The sequence below is a fragment of the Lipotes vexillifer genome, unplaced genomic scaffold, assembly GCF_000442215.2.
Source record: "Lipotes vexillifer unplaced genomic scaffold, Lipotes_vexillifer_v1.1 scaffold241, whole genome shotgun sequence".
Lineage (NCBI taxonomy): Eukaryota > Metazoa > Chordata > Mammalia > Artiodactyla > Lipotidae > Lipotes > Lipotes vexillifer.
This window is the reverse complement of record NW_006784922.1, coordinates 3,800,110-3,810,321: the sequence shown is the minus strand read 5'-3', so window position 1 is coordinate 3,810,321 and position 10,212 is coordinate 3,800,110. Positions and strand designations below refer to the sequence as shown.

Sequence of the window (10,212 nt, the reverse complement as noted above, 5' to 3'; positions counted from 1 at the left end):
TGGGGGGGGGGGGGGCCCTTACCTGGCTTGCAGACAGTGCCTCATTTTGTGTTCTCATGTGGCAGAGAGAGAAAGAGGAAGCTATCTGGTGTCTCTTCTTATAAGGGCATTAATCCCATCGTGATGGCCCCCACCCTCATGATGTCTACTTAATTACCTCCCAAAGGTCGCATCTCCAAATACCCTCACATTGGGAGTTAAGGCTTCAACATGTGAATTTGGAGGGATGCAGTTCAGTCCACGGCACCTGATTTCGACACCTTACTTTGAGATGCATCCAAAAAAGTAAGATGGGCTGATGGAAAGATATGTAATAAATATAGTAAATATTTAAATATAGTAAATGTTAATTACAGAGTCTAGGATGAGGATATATGGACATTCACTGTACAGTTCTTTCTGGTATGTTTACAACTGTCAGAGAAAACACCCTGCTCTTTCTTTAGTTACTGGAACAGAATCTGGTGGTTCTTTTCTCTGATTTCCATCCGGGCTTTCTTAAAACTGCCTCACTGGACAGCTTTGCCTCTTCGGCAGTGCCCCCCTCTGCCCTCTCTCCTTGATCAGCCAATGTCCTGCTTCTTTGCTGTTAGTTAGTGAGGTTCCAGCCTCCACCGAAATGCTTCTTTCTGGTCTCTGGTTTCCCCAGTAGTGTCCTTCTGTCCAGTTTCTCTCTTACCTCCGCCCTCGCCTGATCAGAGGATCCTTCAATTCTTGTGAGATGGGGGTTTCTCAAGTTACATTGGAAGAGCCTGCTGTATTGTTTTTAAGCATTTCTACCATTTTCTGCCTTTGACCGTGAAATCTGTTGTCAGATAAAAGTGGGAGAGAAGTGAGTGCCATGTTCTGCCCCTAGGGATAGAGCATAACTCACCTGGGGCCCAACCTCCCTCTTGTTGTTCATGGGGCTCCCATTGTTTTCTCTTTATGACCTTAATTATCTGCAGTTCAAGATGTTTTCTAGTGACGGGCAGTGTACTGACTTGTTTATTTGGGGGGAAGCTCAAAAGCTCGTGTTATTAGGGTCATTTTACTTGAACACACCAGAAAGTACTGTGGCTGCCCACTTGTAGGATGGAGCATCCAGTATGTGTGTGTCATGTGACACCCTTGCCACCGTGACCCTTAAATTAGCCTTGGTGTGAAATTCGGGGAAACATCACAGGTTTCTCTCCTTGACTGGGACTTGTAGACTCTGCTGGAGAGAAACAGGTCCAAGCTGAACTCAGGGACACTACTCATGAGCTTTGTGACCAAATGACTTAATTTCTCTGTCTCCCCACCTTTAAATTGAGTGTGATAAGGAACTGCTATGAAAAATAAGTGAAAGCATGTCTGTAAAATACTGAGTGTGGAGGTGTGAGTCCTAATTGATGTTCAGTAATAGTCATTCACCCAAGAAACTCAAGGGCCCATTGGGTATGTGTCACATGATTTTCCCTTCTTTCCTTCCTTTTTGGGGCCTCTCAGTCACACTTCATACAAAATCTTTCTAAGCCAACAGACCAAAGGATCAACTTCCCTTATAAACCATTAGCCTCCGAAATCCCGGGGACTCAACTATAAATTATTTTCCTGGTGGGGAGAGAGGGGTGTTCCCTTCTCTTCCCCATTTATCTCCTGCCCAGAATCTTAATTTGCTGTACGCTGTAAATTGTAATCTTTAAATCAGACTCCAGTTTAGGTGATAAGAAACACAATTAGGCTAGCCTGTCAAAGATTAAGTGTAATCTTGCATTTCAATCTCCACGCAGAGGCCTTAGCGGAGGCCATCAGAAGCGAAGCTGTAATGTTTGCTTATGTTTAATAAAGTCTTTGCCTGCAGTTTGTTTCCTGTATAGTTTCTTGTCTAGAAATAAACTAAATGGGCAGAGGATCTCAGATCCCTTTCATTTGTTTTTAAGCTGTGAAGCAGAAGAGATAAACGGGAGAAGATGAAAAGATATTAAAGACGAATTGGTTTAGGGTGTCTGAAAAGATTTGCAAACTTCTTGTTTAAATCTGTTGACAACTCTTATTAATTCCCTCTGACTAAGTTATCCCTGAAAATAGTGTAGTTATGGCTGAAGATTTACTTTCACATCTACTCTTTCTACTCCCATTTTCAGTTGCCCCTATTTTTTTTCCTTCCTTCTCCTGCAAAAGAAAAATCCTTGTTTCCACCAAGTTCAATATCCTTCCAACTTCACCTTTCCTTTACATTCAGAAAACTGGAGTATAATAGCTCAAATAGATAGTCCTTATGGGAGAAAGTGCAGTGTATTGAAAATCATGTGATAATTTAGATATGACTTCTGAAAAGATATTGAGTATTTTTATATGTAGAAAGGCAAAATGCAGATGTCTACCCTAATTAAATGTTTCCTGTTTGCCACCTTAAAAAAGTATTGAGAATTCTTTGTCTTATAATAATTTCTGGTGTTAAAATTTGCCATTGCAATTGGGTATTTTAAAAATCTGTAAATAATAATGAAAAAGATTACATGAGTAAGTCTCAATAATAGCTACCCATTAGTTTGTGCTTGCTACATTCTAGGCACTGTGCTTACCCATGTTTGTTTGTACAGTATTCATTTAATCCTTGTTACACTTAAAATTATTCCCATTTTACAGATGAAGAAACTGGGATTCAAGTTAATTAGCATACCCAAGATTACACTCAGTAAGTGGCAAAACCAAGATTAAAACCCAGGTCTCTTTGGCTTTAAACCTGTGTTTTTAATAATTTCTCTACTGCTGATTAAACAGGTGTGTTCCAAAATTAAGGAACTCATAATTGGTGGTGGTGGGGTGTTTTTTGGGGGGGGGGCTTTGTTTCAGTTTTTAGCTGCATTATCTTAGCCAGCATTGGTTATGGCTTTGCCCATAGAACTTAAGAAGTTTAAACCTTCAGAGTATTAACCATTATAAGCATAAAGTATGAACATGCTTATAAGGTTTATTTAAGAAAAGTATAGGGATTTGTTAGATTTTTGCCCACCAGAATGTACATTTTTCATTTGAAAGAATGAGAGAGACTGTTTTAGGCAGGACTAAAGTTTTGATTCAGCTACAGTTTAACAGACAAGCATCTTGATTTAATATTGATCCACACTTTGCATATACTTTCTTTTCTGTGTATTTGTATTACATTTTAAAAGGTAAGTGGCAGCTTTTCATGTACGTCCAAGCTGCTTCCATCAGTAATGGAATACTTGGCTTGGGCAGTCTCTGGAGTCCCAGAATTTCAGCTTATACTTTCCATTCGTCGCTTCCAGGCACTAACTCTAAAATATCCTTTTTTTATGGAGAAGGCCTCCAAAAGGTGTAGCTGTGTGCTGGTTTCATCTTGCACTTTGTAGCGGCGTTGGCACCATTTAACGTGAGGCATGCCACGATCTCCCACACACCACTGGTGCCCAGGGACTGTTCAGGCCTGTCCATGTTAGTGATTTGGGAAGGGCCTAAGTCGGGAGAGAAGGCTCTCTTCTGTGTGACTCGTTGTCACCAGGGCAAAGGGGGAAAATAGAATTAGTGGAAAATGCAGCACTTAATGATGTGTCATCAAAAATTCTTTCTACAACCTGGGACACCTACTTCATTGGTGTTCCTGTTAAAGGTTGATTCCTCTCTTTTTTTGAAACAATACACGTCTTGGCTTCACCACTGCTTTTAGACCCTTTTGCTGTTCTTTCTTATCTTCTTTCTCCTTAAGTAATACTGATTTCTTTCGCTGAAAAGTGATTCAGCTAAGTGAAAAACTGGTGTTGGCTTGTCGCAGAGGAATCTAAAATTCACCCAGTTTTAAGAGTGGACTTGGTTCTCCAAGACGTGTACACTGGCTACAGCAGTGTACATTCCTCATTCAGATACAAAAATCTGTCTGAAAGGTGAAACCGAATGAGAATTTACATGTAAACTTGATGAGGATCGTGCTCTGCTAATTTGTGTTTTGTTTAATAGACACCATGTATGATCTCTACATTTTGTGTGTGTGTGTGTGTGTGTCTATATATATATATATATATATATATATATATATTTAGTTCCATTATGTTTTAGTTTATTGAACTGTATGATGTGGTACTTTATCATGGACTTTTCAAAGAACAACTTGCCAAATTTGGTACTTCCTTGCAATTGTCATTTCCTGTTGGAATTTTTTTAAATGGGATCTAATGGAAGCGTAAATATTGACCCTGTGTATTTAATAAAAGTAAAGGAATTGTTGATTTTAGGATTGTTGAAATAATTAATATTTTGCTTTAGAATGCTTTTTAGGCTTTCACTGTTAATTGATCCTATTGCCCGAAATAGAAAATGTGAACTTTAAAAGCTTACTGGGTGAAGCTTCCACATCCCATATGTTTAAATATTTTAAAGGGGAAATGGATTGAATCATAGATATTGTACTAGAGAATAGGAAATCCTTGAATTGTTATTTTAAAAAACCTTGTCTCTTTGTAAAATTTACCTTTTCAAACTCCCATTGAAAAACTTTGATCAGTTATGATGCTTTATACATTTGGGTAATAAGCTTTTTTCAATATTAACAAAATTCAGTGGTAAATTCACTCGATGTTTTACAAAGGAGTACCTCTACTTCCTAATATATATGTCTAGTTTTTATCTTTTGAAAGTATTCTGGGGTGTACTTTGAGAAAAATGTTTTTATAGATACCTGATAGCCATCACAATGCTTTTTAGAAACTTCATGTAGTACTTGTATGAGTGAAACAAATGATATTTTGCAGCTCAGGATATGCTGCATGGAAAGTAAACTACCATGTTTTGCCAAAGAAACATTGAAAGGACTAAGGAAGGGCTTTTTTTTCCCTCCTTCTTCAAGCTGAAGTTAAGAAATAAGAGTGGCAGAAACAATTTTATATGTAGTATTTGCCAACCCAGTAATATAACAACTCTTGGGTGCGTATTTCAATCACAATTAGGTGAAATCTTTAATTATCACTTAATTTGACTTTCATATTTGCCTGCAGAAATGATTGTGTTGATAAGATTCTGAAAGGAGATAAACCTTTATTAAGTAATTCCATTTTTAGTTGCCAACTTTAAGGGTTTTTTTTTTCTTTTTTTAATTAAAAAAAAAAATGCCTGTGTGATTTAGGAGGGAAGGAAAAGAAGAACGAGGCATGTTAGTTGGATGAGTGTCGTGTGGATATGTGGGTTCATGCATTTACTGTTTAATCTTTAGCTTTTTGCATTTGGCTGTGCCAAGATCTGTACGTTTGAGAGGGCTAAGAAGAGAAGCTACAGTGAGTCCCAATTAATAATATTTCTCTACAACATATCTCTACCTTTATGTTTTCCTTCTGTTACATGTGCTGATAGGATGATATTTCATTTTGCTCAGTGTGGAAGGCATCTATGAGGGAGGCTATTTTTGTGAGCTGATAATCTAAGGCAAAGGGAAGTGTTTATAATTTATCAGAGGAAGGAGATGCTATGCTCTTTGATTTTATAGTATTCCTTTATTTATTTTACAGTGCTTTTAACTAAAAAAAAACTGTGAAACTTTCAAGATATTTGTACTTTTTAGTAAAGTATAGTTGATTTACAATATTGTGTTAGTTTCAGGTATACAGCACAGTGATTCAGTTTCATATATATATTCTTCAGATTCTCTTCCCTTATAGGTTATTACAAAACATTGAGTCTAGTTCCCTGTGCTGTACAGTAGGTCCTTGTTGGTTATCTATTTTATATATAGTAGTGTGTATATGGTAATCCCAACCTCCTAATTTATCCCTCCCCCGACCCCAAGATATTTGTATTTTTAAGTGCTTTTCGGGTATACTCATATTTTAACAGATTTGGGCGATGTCATTGCTGGACTTTTTCAGGCAGGGGGTGGGGGTCACCCACATGGATTTGCTTATCATATATAGCATGTCCTAAAACACTACTAACCCAAAACAGATGACTAGCTCCATTCCTGGATATTCTGATTCTGGGGGGGTTGTAGTCATACCCAGCATTCTGTCTTCCTGGCAAGTTCTGCAGATGATCCATAGGCACAGGCCAGTGGAGGAAGCACCAGTGAGATGAAGTGTCCATTCAGCTCTCTGCATCGTGACTGTCTGGCAAGTCAGTGGCATATCTGTCCTGCTTTCATGAAGTGCGAAATGTGTTCAAGTGCTGTTGCAGTAGGACAAAGTGGCCCAGGAAACTCAGTGATAAATTTTGTGTGCCCTGCGTTCAGATGTTGATAAGCCCCGTGTCCAGATGCCATGTCCTCTGGGACAGCTTTTAGTGGGGTCTTTGTAGCACGGAGTCAACTCAGGAGTCTTTCATCTGTTGTTGACAAATCTTGCCCTTGCTCAGGCTGTAGGACTGCGCTCTTCAGTAGCGTGGTCACTAGCTACATACAGCTATCTCATTTTAAATCACGACAATTAAAAATTCACTTCCTCTGTTGCAATAGCTACATTTCAAGTGCTCAGGAGCACTTGTTGGGTAGCACAGCTAATAGAACATTTCCATCATCACAGAAAGTTCTTCTGGAGAGTGCTGCTATAGGATTATCTTCCATAACTTAGCTCTTCTTTTATCCTGGGTACTTGGAATGGCTAATAGCGTTAGGTGGCAAGATCACGTTACTGTCTATCTCGGGAAATAGTGCCACCTAAAAGGGTCTGCTACTACAGGGTCTGGGTTTCCGAAATGACGTAAATCATACTGAATTCTCTAAGGTCAAAATTTAACATAATCTTACTTGACTATTGTCTTGTGAATCTGTTGTTCTTCTATGCTGACTCACTGTTAGAAAGATGGGCTTCATTAGAAATGTGCTTATCTAACATGATATATGGCTTATAATAAAAATCACACCACTAAAATCTTATTGAAACAAAATTGTCAGTATTTAGTCTTTCTTATTAGATTATATTAACTATTCCTAGGTGAGAGTATATACACAGCATTGAACCTTAAGTGTCTACAAATTATTTATTGATGGCTGATAAACAGACTGCACATGTAGGTATTTTCATGAAGGCTGTCATTTCACCTGTATTTTGCACTTTGAGAAATTTGAGATGAGTATATTTAGCTCCCTCTTCTGGTATATTATGAGAAAAATATTTGTACTTTACTTTCGTATATTTTTGGAGTGAAAATACAGTTATCAATGTTATGTTGAAGGGCATTATTTGTGTCATCCAGTTAGACTTTTTTTTTTCCTTTGTATCATTTGGTAAAACATGTAAATAAAAGCGTGGAAACAAGTTCATGAAAGCATCACATTTCTTAAGACATTAACTGACCAAAACATATGTAAGCAAATAAAGGCTTTTCAAGAGCAGGTCCATGGGGATTTAATTTGAGTCTCATGTGGCCAGGGATCATTTGTACTGGCTTCAGATCTGATATTAAGCCCACCCTGCCATTTGTGGGGCTTGGGGCAAAAATACAAAAGGAAGGCTAAGCCTGTACCTAAATATTTTAAAGTTATAAATCATATATTGATTGTTAACAGACTGTTCAGTAAGATATGTTCCATTCTCCTGCCTGGGAAGTTATTTCTTCACAATGACCAGGAAGCCAGATTTGTATTTAGAGTTCTTGGGTTCTCAGTTCTGCCTGAGAGTGTGGTGATATGGGGAGAGCTGGTTCCCAGCCCACCCCTGGCTTGGCCCTGCACTGCCAGGACCTTTGCACGTCCAGACTCCGTTCCATCCTGATCTCCACTCGCCACAGCCCTCGCCCACTCCCCAGGTCCAAAGGGGCACCCCTGCAGGGAGGTCTGCCCCGGGGAGGATGGACCTGGGGAAGAGGCCCGCGAGGCCACTGGGGCAAGGGATTCCAAGCTTCTGGGAAGTGTTCTGAGTGTGTCCTAGGAGAGAAGCAGTGGGCGTGTCCCCTCGGCCCCCCCCGCAAACTCATCACACTGTGGGAAGAGGCACAGCTGGGGGGCGGCCCGCAAGGAGCCTTCTGAACACAGGGCCCAGTACGGGCTCCCTCTCGTTCCGGCCTGAGGTTGCTGCCATCCCAGTAGAACTACATGACTTTGTGTTCTAGTCATCTTCACTGATGTTTACTGTGTTGGATTACCCCCGATTAAACATGACCGCACAATTGTGTTTATTTGCAGCTTCGACTCTTCCAGACCTTGCAGAGCAGTTCGCCCCTCCTGACGTTGCTCCACCGCTTCTTATCAAGCTAGTGGAAGCCATTGAAAAGAAAGGTAATCCAGCTGGTAGAGGGAATCGGTTAACGGGTTATGGCCTGATTTCGTGGGTGTTATCATTTGTATTTGTCTCGTGGACATTCATTAAATACACTCCTTGCCACCTGTGCTGGACCCACAAGCTGTTTGTTGCAGTGACCTGGGGAGACAATCTTGGTCTGACTTCTGACTCTACACTAGCATGTAGTTATTGTATGGAAAACTGTTAGCTTCTCCCTATTTTAATAAAGAGAATTAACTTGCTCCTCAGTGGCCAGGTGATGTTGCCAAAATTATTAACATGCCAGATAAGATGAATAGTAGGAGTTGACTTCCAGGAATATTTGGTACACATCTAGAATAGACACTGGATGGAAACTGGAATGTCTCTCTGGCCGCAGGCTCACACATTCTCCAGAGAGCTGTGTTTTGCATACTCGGTCTGTTTTGTGTCCTAGGTCTGGAATGTTCAACTCTATACAGAACACAGAGCTCCAGCAACCCAGCAGAATTACGACAGCTTCTTGATTGTGGTGAGTGTCACAGAGCTAGAAATACACATGGGAAAGACGATTCTTACCTTTCTGTTTCAGGTAAAGCACAAAACTTGTGAGCTTAACTGTGCAACATTCTCAGTTTGAAGGGAGCTCAGAAATATGCACACTTCCCTCTGCCCTGTTATGGTAAGAGGGCAGACCTCTGATGTTTGTCTCCTGAGTTGGGGTGTGTGTGCCTGCCTGCCTGCAGGTACTTGGCTGTCATCACAGCCATGAGCCCCTGGGTGCTGTAGAAACTGCAGAGGAGAGAGGCATCTTGTGATTTCTCTGCCTCTGCTTATCTACCATCTTTCTCTGACCCTCCCATTGGCTACATCTAATTCATCTGGACCAGTTAAAAAATTATTTATAAGTCTATGTCGTTTAACAAAGGTCTCTTCTGACCTTTCCCTTTTTCCCTTTCTCTCCCTTTTTCCTTTTCTTTTCCCTTTCTTTCTGTCTTCCTTCTTTCTGTCTTCCTTCCTTGCTTGCTTGCCTTTTCATGCCATATTTACATCAAGTAACATCATGATATTGTTATCTACTGTAATGTGCTGGTAAACCAACTCTCTGGGGGGAAAAAGAAAAGCCCTGGTTTGTAGCATTTACCCACTTCTGTGGTGTAAATCTTCTCACCGTGGTTAATTTCAGGCTACCAATGTGTTATCACTGAACTCTGGGGAAGAATTGTGACCCAGTACACGTCGGCTCAAGCACACCATTGGTTAAATGACGTCAATTAATTTAACCGAGTGGTGGCTTTATTATTTGTCCCTTCCCTCCTTTGCCATACAGAATAAAACTGTACAAATGTACATTTACTGGCCATTATTCTAGCAAGTCATATTCTACATCACCTTCTAGAATCTCTCAGATCCTTCATTCCCGCCCAGTACTTTTCATTAATAATTTTTTGCCTCACACTAGTTTAACTGAATTTGGGTGTTTGAACCAAAAGGAGTGAAACCCAGCTTTGGAAGAAGCACCTTCAGGCGTGCAGTTATGCAAAGCATGCCCACACGACATTTAATAAATGAAAAAATTTGAAATGTGAGGCTGCTTCAAAACAAGGCAGCTTATGAAAATTTCTAGAAAAGATGTTTCTGGGAAAAAAGGAGATTAGATCTTTATCTGTCGATAGTTTTACTTGAAACGTACCGCCCAAATGTTTGAAGCTTAAAAAAAAATTTTTTTTAACTTTCATTTTTCCCTTGTACATGGAAATCGGTCTTAAACACACACAGGGCACATCCTCCTACACACATCCAGAGTAGGTTATTAGAAGTTGACTGGCAGAAAAATCAAGGTGAAAAGACTTGTTTTTCTTTGTCTCTAACAGCTTTACCAGGGTGTTAAGGAAACACCAAGTTTTGTCCTAGCCAATTGAAATAGAGATACATGTTTTGGTCAGAAAAGTGGTCAAATCGAACATGTTAAAAGTCACAGGAAGTGTTTAGACTTCAGAGACTGATGAAATGGGAGTTATTTGCGAAAGAGCGGGTACGTTTTTAA

At 39.8% G+C, this 10,212-nt stretch overlaps 1 protein-coding gene across 1 annotated transcript in view; it reads left to right on the top strand.

Annotated features, from left to right (window-relative positions):
* Nucleotides 1-10,212, top strand: part of PIK3R1 (phosphoinositide-3-kinase regulatory subunit 1) — a 73,885-nt gene that overhangs the window by 39,452 nt on the left and 24,221 nt on the right. The window contains exons 2-3 of the mRNA XM_007457086.1: nt 8,090-8,182; nt 8,623-8,697. Of these exons, the coding sequence (XP_007457148.1) occupies nt 8,090-8,182; nt 8,623-8,697 (168 nt within the window). The remainder of the gene's footprint in view (nt 1-8,089; nt 8,183-8,622; nt 8,698-10,212) is intronic.